At 39.6% G+C, this 20,615-nt stretch overlaps 3 protein-coding genes and 1 long non-coding RNA gene across 4 annotated transcripts in view; 2 read left to right on the top strand and 2 right to left on the bottom strand.

Moving 5' to 3' along the window:
• The window catches only part of rd3 (retinal degeneration 3, GUCY2D regulator), a 34,949-nt gene extending 32,294 nt beyond the window's left edge, over positions 1–2,655 (top strand). The window contains exon 6 of the mRNA XM_088089694.1: positions 1,438–2,655. Coding sequence (XP_087945820.1) covers positions 1,438–1,795 — 358 coding nt within the window. The 3' untranslated portion in view covers positions 1,796–2,655. The remainder of the gene's footprint in view (positions 1–1,437) is intronic.
• Positions 2,601–7,174, bottom strand: LOC121955846 (uncharacterized). The gene is made up of 7 exons (XM_088089695.1): positions 7,036–7,174; positions 5,334–5,409; positions 4,691–4,849; positions 4,554–4,615; positions 4,360–4,446; positions 4,042–4,131; positions 2,601–3,947 (listed from the first exon to the last, which is right to left on the bottom strand). Exons 1-7 carry the CDS (start codon positions 7,036–7,038, stop codon positions 3,897–3,899), a joined length of 528 nt encoding a protein of 175 aa, XP_087945821.1. The 5' UTR covers positions 7,039–7,174; the 3' UTR covers positions 2,601–3,896.
• LOC121955236 (uncharacterized) lies at positions 7,115–11,043 on the top strand. Its single transcript, XR_006106619.2, has 3 exons — positions 7,115–7,254; positions 10,596–10,690; positions 10,836–11,043. It is a non-coding gene; the product is annotated as an uncharacterized LOC121955236 (long non-coding RNA).
• On the bottom strand, positions 9,863–18,925 carry rhag (Rh associated glycoprotein). Its single transcript, XM_042503093.2, has 10 exons — positions 18,616–18,925; positions 13,746–13,929; positions 12,327–12,477; positions 12,045–12,192; positions 11,602–11,768; positions 11,368–11,505; positions 10,817–10,938; positions 10,587–10,660; positions 10,358–10,431; positions 9,863–10,022 (listed from the first exon to the last, which is right to left on the bottom strand). Exons 1-10 carry the CDS (start codon positions 18,818–18,820, stop codon positions 9,948–9,950), a joined length of 1,338 nt encoding a protein of 445 aa, XP_042359027.2. The 5' UTR covers positions 18,821–18,925; the 3' UTR covers positions 9,863–9,947.
• Between the last annotated feature and the right edge of the window lie 1,690 nt (positions 18,926–20,615).

The raw sequence follows: 20,615 nt of genomic DNA, 5'->3' as shown, positions 1-20,615 counted from the left end.
CAAGAGTGCCACTGCCAGCAGCAGGAAAAACAGCTGCAATGTAACCACATTTGTACTTGGTCAATTTCCATCAAATGAAAGTGTTTGCTTTTGTCACTGACAGGCTCAGATTCATATTTTAAGTGTCTGACGACGATAAACGTTTTTTGTTAAAGAGTAAGATCCTTTTTGTTCAACCAAGACACATCCCCAAAATTGCGACTGCCAAACTCACCACATTCGATATAAATAAGTATAAATTTTAGTGTGCGTAGAGACATCATATTTTCACATCAAAGTGGATGAATTAAGGATTTTGTAGTAGTGTGAATTTTGTGGGAGTTTTTTCCGATTATTCCTGATTTGCTGTGTTTTCTGCTGCTGTTTCTGTGCCTTTAGAGGCTGGGCGTGGCTTCCCGGTGCTGGAGCTCTGCATGCACACCTGTTGCTCATCCCCACTTATCAGCTGCAGCTTAAAACCTGCTCTCTCTCTGCCATATTGCCAGCTTGTTTCTGCTCTTCGTAATGTGCCTCATTCCTTTGAGCTCCGGTGCTCTAGCTACATGCGGCCCAGCCTCTCACCGCCTGTGCCGTCAGCCGCACTGCTTCCTCACCTCAGTCTACAAACCTCCAGTGCCATTAGCCAGTCCACTTTAACACAGCAGTTAACAGTTACAGGTTTATTTCAACCAAACCAGAGTTAGTGAATGTTGGGACAATGAAAAGACGAACTGAGACATTTTTTTTTTGTTCTATTTTATTTCTGTTAACTTCAAATGAAGTGTGTTTTACAGTGATAAATGCTGTTTTTAACTGTTTTAACATAAATGGAGTCTGGTAAAGGTTAGTGATAATGTTTCTTAACAAACAAAAAGAATCTTGCTGGTTAACAAAAAGGTCTACCTCAGTGAAGATCCTTTCCATAATGTTGTCAGACACTTACAATAATCTGAGCCTGTCAGTGGCAAAAACGGGCACTTTTAGCGGAGGTGAACTGCACAAATGCCCCAAGTGGTTACATTGCAGCCAATTTCACAGCGGCAGACGTTTTCTTAATACGAGACCAATTTAAGGTTGTTGTTCCAATTAGACGTTCAGAAACAAGACATGGGAAAATAGAGTTGGAAAATAGTGAAGTTACCGTTCAACACTAGGCAGAAACACGCGGTGTCACTCTCGTCTGCCACTCTGACCACACTGATGGATCTGGGTAAGTGTGATCAGAAGTGTGTTTTGTTGCACCTGTAAGGCCATCCAGCAGTAATGTCATGGTTTCCTGGAGTGCACGTTAAACCACTTTGATGTGATTTGGAGTTAAACCACTGTAGGTCAGTGAAAGCAGGATTTTCAAACACTGTTAAGTGACTCCACTGATTGAAACACCAAAGTCTGCATTGAATTTAACATTTTACTGACAACCTGAGAAACCAGCAGCTGATTGTTTTGTTTGCCGCACAGGTTTCGGGAGATGTTGCAGGCCAATGAGCCCGAGGTGCAGGAGGTGTCCGGCCTGTTTCGCTCCGTCCTGCTGGAGGCCTTGGATAACCTGAAGGAGGAGCAGGAGGCGCAGCGCCTCGCCCGCCAATGGAACAACAAACGTGCCATGAGCATGTCTCTCATGAACTTCAGGTCCCGCATCAAGATCAACCCATTCGGAAGCACAGTGGGCCTGACCTCCACTGTGGCTGAGGGGGCGGGGTTAAGTGACCTCAAAACTGTGTCCGAGGATGTGGAGAGGGGGATGGAGAGGTCGCAGAGGGTGTGGAGCATGCCCGACTTCAGATACAAAGGAAACAGCAGCAGTAAGGTTGTCTGATGTGGGCTGTTGACGGCACAGTGATGGAGGGACGTATTAGAGGGACAGATGCTGATCTCCAGGACACCGCCGCTGCAGCGTGTTCACTTTGCACCAGACGGCAGGATGAATCCCACAATCCTGCGACTGTCAGTATGAGACCTGTCAGCATTTGATCCATTTTCTGCTTTACACCTGGCAGGGGAATGTCAGGTATGTTTCTCAGATCCTCTGTTACTTGAAAGCACTCTTTTGGACTGTTTTAACTTTGCGTGAGATTATCGCCTCTTGCAGTGATGCATCAGAATTTTTGTAGACATTGGCATCTAAGCATTGAGGGCTTTTTATTGTAGGCCTGGTAGGGATATTTATGTAATTTAAAGGCTTTCTTGACTTCTGAATGTTGCTGGAATAAATGTCGCAGAGATAAATGCTCTCTAAAGACAATGTTGCATGAAATATATGTATAAACTGTATATACAAATGATCAGTAAACGTCAATGCTCAACATTAACGTCATTCAGAGGGTGAGTCATGCTCGCTCTCTGCCGACTGTTCTTTGTTTTCTCCCAACAGCACAACGCTTCATCATCCAAGGTCAGCAAACTTAAAGCTTTTCCTCCTGGGCTAGGAGAGCGTCAGAAAAAGGAAAGACAGGATCACTAGATATTAGCAAATCATTTCAAGTAAAGTAAACACTTTTCAGCAGTTTATTGCTGTTTGTTTTCTGTTTGTCACACATCGAAAATTCAACAGTTCACAACAGGTTTACTCCATCATTCATGAAATGCTTTCAGCTGGATTGATACAGGGGGACTAACAGTCATTGTATTTTAAATGTTTTAATGGAATAAAAAGACTGATGTTGAAACAATATTCATGAGTTTGAATGAATGCTATGAATAAGATGTACAGTTACCATCAAACAACGCAGAGTCGATTCTCATATCATTTCAAACAAAATGTACACATTAAATACTATCAGCACACACTGATAACACTGTCTCCAACAGCCAGCATTTACTGTGGAAACATAATTGTTAGTTATCTACAAAAACAAAAAAAATAGAAGCAGTCCTACATGTAGTATACTTGACATGAATGATTAATGGAGCCAGCAGGTAAAAAAAAATATTTAAAACTTTAAAGGGGAACGAGTTTTACATATCAAAGACTGTTTACAGGAGTCGGGGAGTTAAAGTTGTACAAAGCCTTTAGTGGCTGCAGAGAGAGCTGCGTGAAATCTGATGAACTGTTGATGTCAGCTGATGTCACTTGAGGCTGAAAACAACAAGTTTGAAAATGTAAAAAATCTGGAGGTGTGAAGTTAGAAAGAAGAGAGCTTTTGAGACCTCTGCAGCTCCTCGCTGCTGGTAAGGCTAGCAACTCAAGAATACTTTAGCTACTGGTAGCAAAACACTCCCACATTTATGGGCAAACTGTTGGCAGTCAAATTGCATTGTGGGTAATGTAGTCATCAGGTTTTGACAAGGAAAACGAATGCGTAGCATGAAAAAGAAAATATCTGGTCCATTGTGAGTCCGACAACGTTTTAGGAGTAAAACGCTCAAGCTGAGTTCTCTTTTAAAGGGAGAACATACGTTCAAACCACAAGCAAAGCTGAGAAGCAGATCGCTGGCAGTCACTGGCCTTCATCTCACGTAGGCCACATCCACACTAATATGTTTCCATTTTAGGGGTTCCACATACTGAAGTAGTGCGGACGGTCGGTGTAAACATAGCAAGAGTTATGTGTTTTAAAATGAATAGTATTAATTTGGATGCAGCCGTAGTTGGTTAGAGAAAAAATGTTGGATGATGCTGCTTGACTTAATCACTTCTCATATCACAAAATGTATCACACCAAGCTGAAGAATTTGCCATCTGTGCTGTGGTGAAAATAAAGCGTGTGGTCTGAACGCATCTCCCCTCCCTGTGAGAGATTCAGCTCTTTCACTCCATCAGGCTCGGTGCTGCCGCTGCGCATCGATTCAAGTCGTAGTCATCATCTCTTTCGCAGAAAACTCTTCACTGTTTAGTTTCCTGGAAAGCTGAGTTGTTGTTTCCTGAGTTCTGTTGATGTGTCCGAGCCCGAGCGCCACTGCTGCTGTCCACCGTGGCATCACAGGGTAGAGTTCAAGAACTCAAGAAGTTCTGCTCGATTTTTATCCCGCTGTAATAACAGAGAGGGCAAATAACAATCCAGTCACAAACTATGGAAAAATAAACACTTGGTTAATTAGTTGACAGCAGAAAGGTGAACTTACCTGTTTGTCTTTCTTTGACTTCTTTACTTTCATCTTTATTTTCTTCCCTGATATCATGCTGTATTTGCCCTTTTTCTTGTCCTTCAAGTACTGAAAGAAAAAAAACAAACCTATGTTTCAAGGAGCGAGCAAAAACTTCCACAAATGTTCTAAAATGACCAACATCACCACCCATTAAGATTCAATTAAATCCCCTTCAGATGAAAGAAAAGACTGTGTGGTTTGGAGATCAAAGACTAGATTTTAGAGCTCCGACTGACATTCGTTGAATGCAAGCCAATATTTCTTTTGTCTAATGGGACTTTTGTGGGCAGTTACCTTGGAGATCTGTACAGGTCCCGTGCTTTCTTCTCCTTTTGCTTTCTTGTCTTTTTTACGTTTGTGTCGCTTCTCTTTCTTCCCTTTCTGCTCCAGGATACAAAAAGAGTTGGACTTAAATTTCAGTTATGTTCAGTAACAAAACATTTGTCACATGAAGTTACAAAAGTGTGACATAAAATGCACAAGATTACTTTTTTGTGTTGTTTCTCCTTTTTCCTTTTCTTCGACTGCTTTCTGGATTTACTGCGGGAATCTAAAAACAAAACACATTGAATCCGTTTATGGAAATTGGCATTGTTATGATGACATCAAGCAGACTTACACCTACCGCTACTGCTAGAGCTACTCCGACTGCGACTGGATGAGTGTGATGAACCCGATGAAGAAGAGGACGATGAGGAAGAGGACGACGAAGATGACGACGACGAACTAGAAGAGGATGATGAGGAAGATCTACTACGGCTGCGTTTCCGCTTCTTTTCTCGTCCTGAATAAACAGAAGACAGAAATATAAATGCAAACCTTCTTTTGTTAATGGCAGAGAAAATGACACTAAATTCTTATTAAGGGTGAAAAATAAGAAAAAGTAACTCTAAGAATCTGTCGTCTAGGTAAAAAAACAACTCGAAATTGTAAATGATGAGATTTAGGGGATGAAACACCCAAAGTGACCTGATGCACTGATGCCATTAGTTGTAAAAAAACAAAAAGTAGTCTTTCTTTGTTCCAACATATAAATATAAAAATTTAAAAACCAGGTTAGAGAGTGATATTCATAGGAAAAGAATCATAAAGACTATCGGACAAAAATACACTCACAGGAGAAAAAACTGTCACATTTCACTTGAGTGTGTGAGAGTGTGTGTGTGTGTGTGTGGTGGAAGTGAGAAGAACAACAATGAGACATTGAATGCAGCTCTACACCAGTCAAATATTCAATGTAACAGTAAGTTTTATGAGTCAACTCTTGCCTGTGCTCCTTGATCTCTTTCTTTTATCTGTTTTGGAGCTGGTGGAGCTGGACACCCTGGACTCCGCTTGTGTTGACTAGAAACAAAGAGAAATAATAATTATGCCCAATGTATTTGAGTATAACTGAGCGCTGGATGTGATGGGAGATAGTTAGAAATCTGTGTTATGCAGCTGTTGCAACTTTGGCAGGTGAGTGGGGAATTCTTTGCACTTATTTTTGAAGTGACTGAGCATCCATGGGACAGGCTGGTACCTCATCCTGCAGCCCAGAGGACTCAGAGGATCTGCCGCCAACGCCCTGGTACCAAAAACCACAGGACACCCCCAAGAGGTCCTCTGTCCATGTTTCAGGACAGTCAGAGCCAAGTCCGATTCATGGTGGTGACCTTTCAAGAAATGGACACAGAGCCTCGGGTGTACTGCCACATCCCATGGATGCTCAGTCACATTGAGAAAGGCCAAGTTAACAGCACTGTGCTTTTTCGGAGCCACTGCGATCAGGGAGTGCCGCTGCCATGAAGGGGTGAACTTAGTCTGCAACGGTGGGAGTGTGTGTCAAGTGACATCCATATAAATGCCAGTACAAAAGGTTTCCCAGCAGAACACTGAATTGTGTGACGGCCCCTAGAGTGTCATCTCTGTGTGTTTGCATCGTCATCTCTCACCTGTCTGTGTGCTCTCGTTACAGGCAGGTGATTGTTAGAGCAACTGGCAACACCTGAGAGTGTTTTAGGTTATATGAGCATATGTGCAGCTAGCAGCTCAGTCTCTGGCTGAACCTCCACTCTGCTGCTGCAGCTCCCTGCCCGTCTTTGGTTTGGTCATGCTTCCATAGCGCTTTTTACTTTATGCACATTTACAACACCCACACACATTTTCACAATTTTCCACTGTGGTGGACAATTAAGTCTCTTTGATCTTAATCTTTAATGTGGTCTAATTAGGTTTAATTTGACTAAATAAGTATCTCTTCTTCAACTTTGCCATGGTGTGCCTATGCTTTTGTTGAAATAATTTTTACTGGGTCATAACAATTGTCTAAAGATGATGAAGTTATCCACTCTACATGTTAGTGGTTTTAATGTTTGGTTGATGGATGTATATTGTTATTCTTTGTTTCAGGGTACACTCCAGGATATATTCTGTGTCTGAATCAACACGTTGAATAAACTTCCGGAAAAATAAATTCAGTTTATGATGATGGTCCAATTTCATCTGAGTGTCAGTCCATTACAGGCCCTCTGAGAGAAAGCTATCCCTTTATTTAACAACCTAAACCGTGGACACGCCAAATAAAAAACTGTGCTCGATTTGTTTGTTGGCATTCACGTCGCTGCTGATTGGGTTAACTCTCTGACACACCCACCAAACGAGAGAAAAGGGATCTCAAACTCAGTTTCACATCGACGTAACATGCAGTTTAAGCCGCAGCATAACTGTGCACACCGTTTCCAGCTGTCCCTGGTCTGCGCTCAAAACACACTGCAAATTTCTACATAACCGCTTAAAATAGGCATCGCAATGCATGCAACAGTGGCTTGAAGAAAAGTCTGATCACAGACTCAGAAAGTACCGAGTCTAAATGTTCCTTTCTCTAGACCCTAACGTTAACAGAGCTCCGTTTACTAAGCTAAAGCTAAATACGCTTTGAGCTATTAAATAAGGTAAAACTGGAGCATGAGGCTATATTACGTTACTCACCATGGTGACGGCAGACTGCTGTTAATATATCAGATATTCGACCGCTGAAAAAAAATGGCCAAATGTATATTTATTCAGTTATCTTTCATGAAATAGCATTAGCCGGTACTGTTTGGAGACATTTTGTATCCCATCATGCACCGCTGCTGGTTAACGACCCACAGCTCGTGAGCACAGCGCGCGCATCGGCGACGAGAGGAACAACAAACAGTAACACAGGTGAGCTGAACCGTGAAACACAGGTGACCAAAACTGTGAAATTTACGATGCTAAATGATTTCTGCTGAGGAATTTTACTCCTTAGCTACCTACATATGACCACAAACCACTCGGGGAAGACGTTGAGTACGTTACCGCCTCAGTTCTTCACTTTTTAGAGTATAACGAATTACCGTCGTAGGTGTTTACGGCAGTTAATCATGCTAGGTGACGCCTAGCGTTAGCTTAAATGAATGCAGGCTAATGCAGCGATTGTGCAATAAATGATATCTTCGTAAAAGTGATAATGTTTCAGATTTGTTTAAACTGCTCTAGAGAGTGAGAGATTCAACTTTAAGGTCAGTTTGCACATGTGCTCAGCTAATTAATAGGCTATAAATGGGCTAGGCTAAAAGCTAACATTGGTATGCTAATCATTTCGTCCAGTGCTGAGTATCTTGGTTTAGACGGTTAGCTTGCGAAATTAGCTAAGGGACTGTCTGTTGTTTATGAGAGGGGGGTGGGTGGTGGACAAGAGGGGAGGCATGGCACATTTTTAAACACTGGTGAGGGACTTAAATTTTATTTTGTCTTATGGCATGGGAATACAGATTTAAATGGCTGTATTTTGTATGTGTTTTACTGCCTATTATCAAAGAAAACATGCCTTCCAAACCCACAGGTGTTTTAATATTGCCAAAGTTACATTACTTGCCATAATTAGAAACAATAAAAACAGATATTGGATTTTCACATTTCTGACCGTCCTTGAACACATTATGTGGCACCAGCGTTTCTGTCAGGAAAAGATCTATTATAAATCATCATAATTAAACCAAATCTAATCTTAAAATAGTTTCGTTTTATCAAAATAACAATATTCAACATGTTCCATTAAAAATGTTGCCAAAAAACAAACTGTTTGCACTAACTAACCTGCATGCACAACAAGAGTTAAAAACCAAGGCAGTTTTCAGCTCCATGCATGTATCTTCTCCAAATCACTCAGGGAAGCTCATGTAAACAATAGCTTGGGCGACATAGGTACTATAACGCTAGTAATAATAATAATGATAATAATAATAATAAACAAACAAACATGTTTAATAAAGATCCTTAACATTTGTAGTAGCGTGACCATATTGGATATTTAACAGTTAGAGATAAAGATAAAGCGTTTACAAATTTTGTAATGGTGACCCTCATTTAAATAACATCAAATATATCTCTCTTGTTCCTTGTTAGTTGCTATTATGATCAACTACTGTTGGCAGTAGAGTTGGAACAGTATGAGATGGTACTATAACTGTCTCATATAACTATAACCCCACCCCACCCTTGCAAGGACAAGCAGTTACGGAAAATGATTGAATGAATGAATATTTCCGTAAATATCTGCAGGATTACTAGTACCACCAAAACATAAAAACACTGGTACAAAAACATATTTATTAGGACAGTATTAGTTTATCATACAATACAGGCATATGTCCACTGTATAAAAATACAATATGCTGATGCATTCTGATCATCATAAATCATTTAAAAAACAAAAATATTGATTAACATTACTGTATGTGTAGTCAGTTCAATCTAGCCCCCCAGTCCTTCTGTGTGTTGTATTGTTAAACACTTAAATATCTGTCGTGCCGCCTGTACAGCTCAAAAAGACATTGAGAAGCAAGAAAGGGCTGCTCTCTAATCCTTTGATATACAGGAGGTGTGTTGCTGGTGTGACACTTCAAAAATCAGAATGAAAAATAATCCAAAAGTCAGTCACCTATACAGAAAACTGGTATAAAAAAGATAGAATAAGCTGACCATGTAAATCCATAAAAGCCAAAGTGTATGTACATGTAAGATAACATCAGATGGAATAGAAATCAGAAAGATCTCAAACTTGCCCTGTGACAACAAATCTAAAGCTAAAAGCAGTCGTCTTCATTGCTTTAAAGAAATTGTACAGCTGCCCTCAGATGGATAGAAAGTTATTGTAAGCAGTGGGAGATGAGCAAGTTAAGGCTTCATTAGTAAGATATCATGCGACTATCCCTGCCCATGTCAGAGCCTCACTGCTGGTTTCACACAGTCTGACTCTGACTCCTTACAGAAGGACTGGGCTCCAGTGAAGTGATGTGAAGCAGTAGATCAAAGCAGGTTTAATGCCTCTCTTTGACCTGAAAGCCTCTGCAGAAATACATATGCCAGGTGAATAGAAGTATAAAAGAATGTATGAGGAGAAATACACACAATGCTAATATTTTAAACATGCTTTAATGTTTTTTATTATATAAAAACGTAATAAAGAAAAAGCTTAGAAAGTGTATTCAGTGAATCTTTGACGTGACTCACAGTTTTGAAATCATTGATCACAATTTTCAGTGTAAAAAAATATCCCTGAAGGTCCCTGTTTCAAATTCTTGAAGGGTTTTTTCTTAGTGTGAGTGGGACTGATCAATTTTTTTGTTAACAATTATTAATGTATATTTTGGAGATTCTGTTTTGTAAATTTCACTGTGCATCCTAATTACAAATTTGAACTGTACTGGCTGTAGATATATTTGCTCACAAAACAGTTTCAAAATGGACTCGTGTCTGTGCTTAGAGCAATTTTTTTTAGTTTCTCTTAAAAGTCACATTAATATATTTGACAAATTGGTGTAGGGATGTGGTATAGGGGGTCAGTGGTCTATCTCAGTGGACTGAGCAGATATTTAAACCTCTGCTTTGTTCTTTGAATGTTCAGCATGAGCCAGGCTCTCCTCATTCTCCTCCTCTTCCTCAGGAACCTGGAAAACATGCAATCCAAGTTATTTATCTGTAGCATAACAAGAGAGACCTATAACAAGACGTGGGTAAATGTCATACGAACATCAAACAGTTTTTGGCCTTTGTGCTGGACCACATGTGTGGAGATAAAAACAGAGCACCAAACAAGCAGTGAGAGAGAACTTTAACAGGAAATAGCTGATATTTAATTTTTAAAGCCTTTTATTTGCTGATACCAAATCAACCCAAAACCACTAATTTAATAACTTAATAAATATTGGGTTTCTGCATCTATCACTTGTGATGCTTGGCTGTCAGACACTAGAGGTAATATTTGAGGAATGGGATTTCTTACCTCCCAGTAAATAGAGTCATCGAAGCAGTTCTGGTCTGGAGGCTGGCCCCAGAACGGCAACTTCATTATAAAACCTTGAAAGAAAAAGAAAAATCAGTTGTTTGATTAGTCGGACGTTTTGCTAAATCATTAGAACCTTTGCCTTATTTCTGTTGAGTGACAAACCCCGTGCTCAAGGAAATGTAAGAGTTATGTCACATTTATGATCTAATTTTTCATCTCCACCCACCTGTAACAGCACCTCCAACCAAGGCGAACCCGAGGGATGAAGCCAAGGCAGCAGCTTGCATGGCAGCATCACCTCTGAAGAGGAGGAGGAGGAGAGGCAGGAATGTAAGAGCTGACATTTAATTGAAGGATAAAATTACTTCAAGCTACAATACAATGATGTGTCTGTGGTTATGTTTTATTAAATATATTTATGTATACAAGATTTGTGATGAGTTAAGTGGCACTTACCCTTCTTTTTTCCCCAAAGCCACAGCCACGATACCAGCCAGCCCACCCAGGATGCCAGGCATGCCGTGCAGATTGTGGACACCGCAGGTATCCTGGATTCCCAGGTTGGATGCCAGGATGGGCTACAGGAAAGAAAAAAGGCCTCTTGTTGCAACCGAAGGAGTGTTTTTTTAAAAGGTGAAAAATGCGTTTTGACTTTTAAAATAAACGGGCTGTAAGTTTTACAACTAATGAGTTGTTGTTTTTTATTGCCCATTAGTTTACTAATTAATTTCTAATTTAATGGTTTTGTCTAAAAAAGTTAAGAAATTGTAGAAAATGCCAATCACAGCTTCCCAGAGGGGAACATTCCAAAAATTAAATATATAAAATTTACTATCATAGAAAGGTAAGAAAACCATAAATATTATAAATTGTTGCAGATTTTCTGACAATGGACTAATCAATTTACTAATCAGTTAAACCAACACTTCTTCAGAGATTATTATTTAATCTTATCAGCTCCTATCAGCCTTATTTATTCAGCACCTTTGCTCTGACTTTCAACTCACAGTTAGGTACTTGAAGCCCAGGGTAGAGATGATGCCAGCCACAAATCCAATCAGCATTGCCCCAAATGGCCCGATGTTCATGTCAGCACATGTTCCCACAGCAACGCCACCAGCCAAGGTGGCATTCTGAATGTGCACCTGTCGTAAACAAAGATATAAAAACAAATACATATAACTGAATTATTTTTTTCTTGAATTAGTGTCATGGTGGATATTGAAAGGAATTTATCTGACCATGTCCAGTTTCCCTTTGTGCTCCACGAGGCTGGATATGGCGTAGGCAGAGAGCACACATGCAGCCAGGGAGAGGTAGGTGTTGATCACTGCTGTGAGCTGAGTGAAGCCCGGATCAGCGATGGCAGAGTTAAAACTGGGCCAGAACATCCACAAGAAGACAGTTCCTGTAGAACAGAGTGATAAAGAAACAACATTTGTATCGATTTATCTTGAAAATCTGATTCCTATCGAGCCACACTGCAAGTTTTGTTGAACAGGAGTGGTTCACAGTTGAGGTCAATATCAGTGCATGTGCTGCAGTGTTTTGTGTGTCCACTAGGTGGCATAAGTCGTTCATGTGCAGGAGGTGATGAACCACTGAGGGAAGATTACAGCCATATAGAGCACATCACTGCTGTAAAATTATGTCAAGTATCGTACATTAGTTTACTGGTTCTTACCAATCATAGCAAACAGATCAGAGTGGTAAACAGATCCATCGTTCTCATGTCCGTTTCTTAAACCTGGCCTGTAAAGTACTCGAGCCACTGCCAGGCCAAAGTAGGCTCCGTAAGCGTGGATGATCATGGATGCTCCAATGTCATTAGCCTGTGAAAGAAAAGGTGATACAGTTTAATAAAATCCAGTTCACACAGTGAATGTTCCAGATCACAATGCAGGAATCAGTGCTGTATTTTGCTCATGCAGTTCGTCAACACATTTTTGAGTCACTGTGTACTTACGCCAAGAACTTCGGCCACCAGATGTTCATTGATGGCGAAGATGGTGATCTCCAGAACAGTCATTATGAGGAGCTGCACAGGGCTGGTTTTACCCAGAACGGCTCCAAAGGAGATCAGGACTGTAGCTGTGCTGAAGTCTGCGTTGATTATTCTGCATGATAGAGGAGAAAACAAATCGTTAGGAAAACAGAAGTTATAGGTTAAGTGATCAGAGCTACTCAGTAGGGATGTACATTTAGACATAGATGTAGATATAAAGAACAGACGTAGCTACGGTCATGTCACCCATTGGTATGTGGACTCTTGTTCTGAAGCTTTGAAGTCTTGAGTTTGGCATTTCGGCTGCCACCATCTTTGTGTTTTAGAGCCAGAAGTGAGCGTATATGAACTACAGGTTGGAGCTGTAGAAGAGTGAGGGATGGATCTGACTCACAAACTGTAGCGATACCTTGCAGAAAGCCCCCCCGACCCCTAAATATCTGAAATATCTGTAGCTTTGGGCCTTAATAAACTGTAAATGTGTGATATAAAAGTATAGACCCCTTGTACAGTTGTCATTCATGTTAAAAATGTTCTCTAAATGGTCTTTATAGCTAATTTAAAAATATTTGCATTAGAGACCAAAACTACCTTTTTATCATGCGTGTCCGTGGGGATTTGCTCAGTTTTGGAGCCAGCCTCAACTGACCGTTTGATGAACAGGAGTTTTTGGCACTTCAGCGTTGGCTTCATTTCTCAGCTTCTGAGGTTGCTACTTGCCCAATAGCACTATTCAAATGTTTAGGAGGGAGGTGCTCATGGACGCAAATGGTGACACAGACTTGCCATGGGAATTTGAAAATAAAGACATTCCTTAAAGATGATGCTTATGAATGTTTTCACTTTGCATGGATAGTATTGGATTGTTCTTAATTGACTTGATAGATTGATTCAGATCGATGTATGGTTAAACCCCTACTGCTCAGCAGCCTACAGAACAGGTCATTTTTTTAAATATACACCACCTAGATGGTGGTGTATATTTAAAGGTCTAGCATGTAGGATTTGGTGGAATGTAATCGTGAGGTTGCACAACTGACAACTGATAACTTCTCTGTCTGCCACACGTATGGGGGAAGTACAGTGGCCTGAGCGAAACCATGAATGGCCCTGTCTAGAGTAAGTGTTTGCTTTGTCCATTCTGGATCACCGTAAAATAACATTGTGGAATCTGTGGAGGGGGACACAATCTGTATGTAGATATAAATGACTCATTCTGAGATAACAAAACTGACTATAAACTAATGAAAACATTGTTAGGAATATTATATACAATTTCTGCCAATAGATGCCCCTAAATCCAACACACAGGACCTCTAACTGCATAAACGTTAATCACGGGTTTGCTTAAAAAAAACATGCAGAAAAATACATTCGTACTTGAAAATGCTGACTTTGATCTTGCCATCGTCCAGGTGCCAGATGCCCTGCATGAGGAGGCCCCACTGCAGGCCGAAGGCAGCCAGGAGTAAGTTGACACCCACGCTGCTGAACCCGTATCTCTTCAAGAAGGTCATCAAGAAGCCGAAGCCGATGAAGATCATGACGTGGACATCCTGAAACACTGGAGACATGAGGGAAGAGAGGTCAGTCCTGCTGTTTATTCCGTGACAGGACCCTGCTTTGTTGTGAGTCCCACTTTAGCCTCAGTTAAATGTGGACATGAAATTGCATTAGATGAAACACTTTAATGATGCGCTGCCTTCAATTAGACATCAGCTAAGACATTTCTCCATACGGTGGTTCTTTTGACTTTGGAATTTTACATAATTAATTAAGCAGTAAGGTCTTGACAGGAGTCATTTCCTCTCACAGGGGCTGTATTGTCAGCCACGACCTGTTAGCTGGAAAAGCAATTCAATCACATTATGAATGGGATTATGGAAAAATGCTCCTGCTGTTCCTGTTGAGTTTGTGGCCTCTTGCTGTTTCCTTTAAGTGCATATGATCTTAATTGTTTAGCACACTCTTATCTGTTAGTCTCAGTCGGACAAAGACAGGAGCAGGGTTTGGAATTTGTTTGGATCACATCCTGTGTTTCTTTATCAGTTCATGGAGTTGTACAAAACCATCAGCAGTAAGAACACACTATAAAGACAAGCTCTTTAAGAGGAGGTAATTTGTAAATCTGGGTTAAGGCCAGGATATTTTGGGGGGATTTACGTAGAACGGGGCGATCCCCCCCAAAAGTCATCATCCTGACAGGAAGTGGGACTGCTGCTTCCCAAAAGCCTTTAAACTTGATATGATGAGCCCCTTGTGGATACATCGTATGCACAGGCTCAGAAACAATGTGCATCATTTCCTCACTGTGTTATGGGAAAGAAGGTAGCCGCTATTGTCTAAACAGCATTATTTTTTTTCCCAAGAGTGTTCCTCCCAGTCCCGCCCTACTGTGCTGTGATTGGCTAGTACTAAGCTTTAATGTGTCCAACTTCAGTGCGTTATCTTGACTTAATGATGCTCAGTTGTCTAAGCTTAACACGTTACATCTTAATTGTTTAGTTCCTGGAGTCTTGTAGTCACCATGCGGTTGCCAGACAACCAGCGGAGACTAGATAAAGTCACTGCACCCAGAAAATAGTCCTGCACATAACCCCCTGTAAAACCCCAACGTAACATTAAGTTTTTGAACAGATTAAACAAATGACTTTTAACGCGTAAATTAGTGAGGTTTAGAGGAGCTAGTAAATGGATTTTGTTCCCTTAGTATGGAGCCAGGCTAGCTGTTTTCCCCCGCTGGCTGTAGCGTCATATATAACGTACAAACAGAGAGAGCAGTCAGTCCTCTAACAATCTTTTAAACAATTGTATTTCAAATAACTATTTCCTCAGGAAACATTAAAACTCCACTCCAGTCCGTGTTACTTCCTGTTTCTCACTGAATCTTCTTTCTCAAACAGAGAATGGGGTTGTGGTTAACAGTTAAACATAATCCATCAGTGTCACTATGGCAACCAGATAGTCATTCTAGGTTACATGTCGAGGTCAGTAGCAATGAGGACCCCAATGAGACGGGGGTCATCAGACCATAAACACTTGAGCCAATGGCTCGTATTTTGGGAAACACTGCGGGTGTCTCGACAGCTTCTAAACCTGCAGAGCTAGCACCTTGTCCCCTGTCCTAGCTGTGTGCTCACACACATCTCATCAGCTGGGGGATTGGCGAGTAGCTGTGTGGCGACTTTGAATTCTACAAGCTTTTTTAGCCTTTTTTTTAAGCAATATAAGAATAGAAACCAAGAGGCACAGTTTACCTGCGCAAGCTTGGAGGATGATGTATGACCTGCAGCTTCAGCTCTAGGGATTCATCATCTTTCCATTTTAGCAACCATCTACACAGAAATTCTAATAACTATCTGTCAAAAATATAACTGAAGTCTACTTATCTAAAATGAAAATAAATATTACATACCCACAGTAGATATGAGGACAAATACACATGCTACATTTCTATGTGTCAAACTATTCATTGAAATATTTTTGTTTGTCTGCTTTCAGCTGCATTTCCATTTAACACCGAAAATCATGCAGCAGCTTTAGAATGATGGACTAATGAGGGAGATTAAATTCACCCACACCAATTTTCACAAACAATATTTACATATAGAGCATGTCAGCACATTTTCAACACGTCATTGGGTAAAAAGTGAGATATGAAAACACCCACGTCTACTGCTGCTGGACAGAATCCAAAGATGCAACAACTTAGTAACCGTATAGTGTTTTACTGGGTTTCTGTATATGCTTTAAAAAACCTTTTAATTAAAATAAATGTTATTCTGTAGGCTGTTTTCATCATTAACCACCTGATGCATAAAGACCTGCTCAAATCTACTCAGTCAGAGTGGTTGTCTAGCTGCTCCATGTCCAAAATATCGTTTTTAGCGAGATTCATAAGATTATTGTTTCTATTCATTTGAACTGCATCTGTTTAGTAAATAATTAATCAACCAATTCAATCAATCACTTTGCAGAGTTTACAAGAGTTAACATGGATATCATCTTTTTTCAAGTGGAATTTCTTGTCACTTCATGTACGCACAGAATTTGTGGGGCTAAATATTGTGGCTTTTGTTGTCAAACCACCTGTGAAGAGTCTGTTTTGTTTTTGTAAGAAAACAGTCATGAAATTTGGGTAAATGATTAGCTTAAAAAAAAAAAACCCCAACTGATGTGTGTTTGTTTAACACTGCATAACATGCGATCAGCATTTTGAACACTGATATCAGCAGTGAGTTGAGGTGTAAATATCTGAATTGGCTCGCATCCATCGAGCTGTTTTGAAGAAAATAATACTCTCCAACTTTGCCCTGTGACCCCTGTCCCATTCTCACCCAGGACATAGACTTGCATTTCTCGTAGTAGGGGCTTATAGTGAGCTTGAGGAGGTGAAGTTAGAAAGCAGCCACAGTGACTGGCACCACGCCCAGATGTTAGGTAACACTCAGTAATCTTCTGAAGAACTGGGTGAGCCAAGACAGAAGTGAAAGAGAGAGAGAATCCCCTCAAGACCTAATGTACTGCAGACTGTGGAGGAGTGATGCAACCAGTGCAGAAACATGAATTATTATTTCATTAAAAAAAAAAAAAAGCTGCAGCAAAAACATCCGGGTCTTTGATATTTCATGGTGCAAATCAATTCCTCGTTAAGATAAAATAACTTTCCAAGAGTCTTAATCAGAAACACATGTAGAATTAGTTTCTGTCACTCATTGATTAAAGCTGTGATAGCTTTTACTCCAGTCCACATTTTCTGCTTATTTGTCTCCCTTTGATCTTACTACAGACATCTAGTATGTGTTGGATAGCAGATCTCTCTGCACTCAACTACAAGCCATCATGTAATTAAAACGCCTTTTAAAGTGTCTTAGCTTTAGGGCATTCAACATAATCAAAATACTTGATTCTTGATATCTATTTTTGAGGCATTTGTCACTTAGCATTTTATAATGGCAATTTTGGATTGCTGGTACATAAAGGTGTATGTGTTTTTTTTTATGCATTGCAACTTAATTTTTATGCTTGTATGTGCAGTTGTAATTTGAGATAGCTTTTTTTTTACATCCATCTCCTAAAGGAGGAGAAGTCTGCCAGGTACTTGTTTTAAATCTCATGTGTACACATGACATTGTTGAATCAGGACAAGTAGTTTGGAAGCCAATCGTGGTCAAATATGCAATATTCAGCACTGATAATTGACCTCTGAGTGACGTAGGGGGAGCAGATGTTCTATTAAGAATTTTTAATGAGGCAACAACAACTTAAAAAAAACCCAAAAAAACATATCAGATAAAAATTGTTAGTCAAAGTAGAGTATTTGTCTGGAGAAGATTTTAACTTGAAGTGATAAAAAGTCACAAAGAAACCAAAAAAAGGAAAGAAATTATTAAGACTATGTTGTGAGACATGTGGTAGTCTATAATGCAAACCATTGAGCTTATCTCTATGGGTCACACCTGCCACACCCAGGCGTGAGCAGACGTTAATACAGTAAAAGAGCCGGTGGTAGCTGCAACAAATGCAGATATGTTTTCAAGATTGAAAGAAACTCCTGAAAATTTGAAAGCGCTCAGTAAGCATCAAAAAATGTTGCTTCACAAACAGCCTTTTTTCTGCCCTATTTACCATCAGTCTTTGTTCCTTCATTATCTGTGTGTTTGTCACATTGATTTAAATCACATGTGACCTCCACCGTATGAGACCTGACACTCTTCTCTGCAGGACCCTTTTGGACTTCTCAGCTGCATGTGTATGACTAGTCTTTGTGACCACATGACTCCTCTTATTGCATTTAGTAGACTTGCTCTGAAAACAGCCTCCAAATTCTTCTATTTCTGCTTGCAAGTAATTGGAATAATTACACCCTTAAACAGAACTCACATTATTCCAATGAACATGATATCTAAGGCAGCCTTTGTCAATTCACCAAACCCTTCAAAGTTCAAGAGTAAAGAACAACATTTTGGAAATGTGGACTATTTTTAGATGCATTCCTTTTTTAAAAAAATAGAAATTATCTTAATTTTAAGCATTTTCCCAGTTAAACCATTTTGCTATATCTTACTGAAGGTCAGCACAACAAGGACCTTGCCTCTTAGCTGGATATATTTCTGTTTTTACAAATAAATATCCAGCAAGTTCAGATGTGTCAGAACTGTCAGATAAAAATAAGTCATAATTATGTAACCAAACAGTGAGGCATCCAGTATCAGGGCATCCCTCAGAGAGCAGCCCCAGGTAGACTTACTGGGGTAGAGGTTCATGGGCGCCGGCTCTTCATGGTGATCTTGATGAGTGTCATTGGAGTGTGGGTGAGGCTCGGGCTCGTGCCCATGACTGGTTTTCCCATCATCATAGACCACAAACACTGCAAACAGGATGATGGTGATAATCTCCAAAACCAAGGCCACAATTGGGAACTTCATCCTCATGTTGGTGGAGTACGCAGGCATCCTGAGACCAACTCTGGTTATCTCTCACAGTCTGACACACACACTGACTCCGTCTGACCCTCCCTATCTGTCTGTTTTGGGGGTAGTGCTGTGTGAAGGGAGGGAGAAAAGTGCTGTCTGGTTTTAAACTGATGCAGATTTCGTGTTGACCAATGACAAGGCAGAGGACTGGGGCCTGGCTGCTGAACACCCCCCTCGTGCACTTTGCTCACGGGGATGGGTTTCCTCTGTGGACTTCAGAGGGGACAAAGCAAAACATAAACATAATGACACTTGACCAGTGAGCGGACATGAGAGAAATACTTAATGACTGCTCCTTCCTATTCATTTTTCAATGTCAAAGTTTTGATTGTTGATTTGTTGACTTATCTGAAATGTTCAGATTGATTTTTTTGATTGATATTTTTTTCATCTCTTCCATTAGAAGCAGAAAGTTATTTAGAAAATGTATAAAGAAATGCCTCTATAAAGAGATATTTGCTATTTTAAAAGAATAGATTGTTAAAGAAAATAAACAGCAGCTTTCAGTTAGTTATTTCCTGTATTCGCTCCACTGAACACTGTTCCTCTTTCGAAGTGCAGAGGACTCTGTTCCCTTGATAAACAATTTTGCAGTTTTTTAACTGATACACATGCAGTTTCAGATACATTCATTGGATAAAAGTATCAATACAAAATTCATACAAATTACAAGTAAAAGTCCTGCTTTTGATTTTTTTTTAAATCTAGGTAAAAGTGTAGAAGTTGCAGCAAAATTGACTTAAAGTATCAAAAATAAAAGTCCCTTGTTATGGTGAGTGGAACCTTCAGAAAATGTTATTTCTGGATTATAACTAATCCATTTATGTATATTCAGTGTTTCAGTGTTAGAGCTGACTGTCAAGTTTATATACTTAAGACTATTTGAGACTATATTTCAGACTATATATTTTATTAGACTATAGACTTAGACTATATTTTATTTTGTAAATTTATCATATGATTTGGATGCAAAATATGGATTTCCAACTATAATTTATATGCAGTAATAAACATTAACATTATAATTAATATTAAAATTTGATAAATGTTTTTTTTTAACATTCCAAAACTGTAGTTTTAAGCATGGAAGTGTTAATAATACATACTGAAAAACTGTAACTCCTCAGTGGAGGCTGGTGTATTAACACATAAGAAATGACAATATAGAAAACACAGTGGTAATAATACAACTATGTCTTCATGAGAGAAGTTGTAATTGTTGACAAATTCGATACTTCAATAAACATTGAAAAAGTGCTTATACAGTATCTGCTTACAACTACATTATAGTGTGTCATAAACAATTTATTAGATGTATGTATAGTGCTTATACATGCTGTACGAGGTCATTACCAATTTAACTTTATTGTCATTACACACAGTAGCCTAAGTATAACAAAATGCAGTTCAGTATCTAACCAAATGTTGCAAACAAGTAGCTAAAGTGCAGAAAGATATATGTTAAGAAAAAACAATATACAGAATGTACAGTAAACCAATGGGGTACTAACAGTAAGATGATAAAAAAATGAACAAAAAAACTTTAAATGTATAATACAAATTAATGTAGCTATAAACCAGATCGTTATCGTATCATCAAGCAGATAATGAATGATGCAGGCATCACACAGTGCTAAAAAAAAAAGCAAATGAGGATGAATCTGTGGTCGGCTTTTCCTTTTACTTCTGGTGTTCAGGAGCAGTGCGTAAGATTCGTCGACATTTAGAGACGTCCGGTTGTGAAAAATGCAGATTTCAACCAGCTGAAACTCAT

Source organism: Plectropomus leopardus, chromosome 16 (assembly GCF_026936395.1).
Source record: "Plectropomus leopardus strain MGB_pleo_1.0 chromosome 16, ASM2693639v1, whole genome shotgun sequence".
NCBI lineage: Eukaryota > Metazoa > Chordata > Actinopteri > Perciformes > Serranidae > Plectropomus > Plectropomus leopardus.
Note: the sequence above shows the minus strand (reverse complement) of the source record. Positions and strands in the feature narration are given on the sequence as shown.

What these genes read in the sequence shown, in the direction of transcription:
- LOC121955846 (XM_088089695.1), bottom strand. An exon ending in GAGTAGCTCTAGCAGTAGCG is followed by an intron (nt 4,616 to 4,690) that starts GTAGGTGTAAGT and finishes TTTTGTTTTTAG; the next exon opens with ATTCCCGCAGTAAATCCAGA. An exon ending in AGTCAAAGAAAGACAAACAG is followed by an intron (nt 3,948 to 4,041) that starts GTAAGTTCACCT and finishes CTGTTATTACAG; the next exon opens with CGGGATAAAAATCGAGCAGA.
- rhag (XM_042503093.2), bottom strand. Translation starts at nt 18,820, where the DNA reads ATGCCTGCGTACTCCACCAACATGAGGATGAAGTTCCCAATTGTGGCC. An exon ending in GCCCATGAACCTCTACCCCA is followed by an intron (nt 13,930 to 18,615) that starts GTAAGTCTACCT and finishes TCATGTCTCCAG; the next exon opens with TGTTTCAGGATGTCCACGTC. An exon ending in TGATCTGTTTGCTATGATTG is followed by an intron (nt 11,769 to 12,044) that starts GTAAGAACCAGT and finishes TCTGTTCTACAG; the next exon opens with GAACTGTCTTCTTGTGGATG.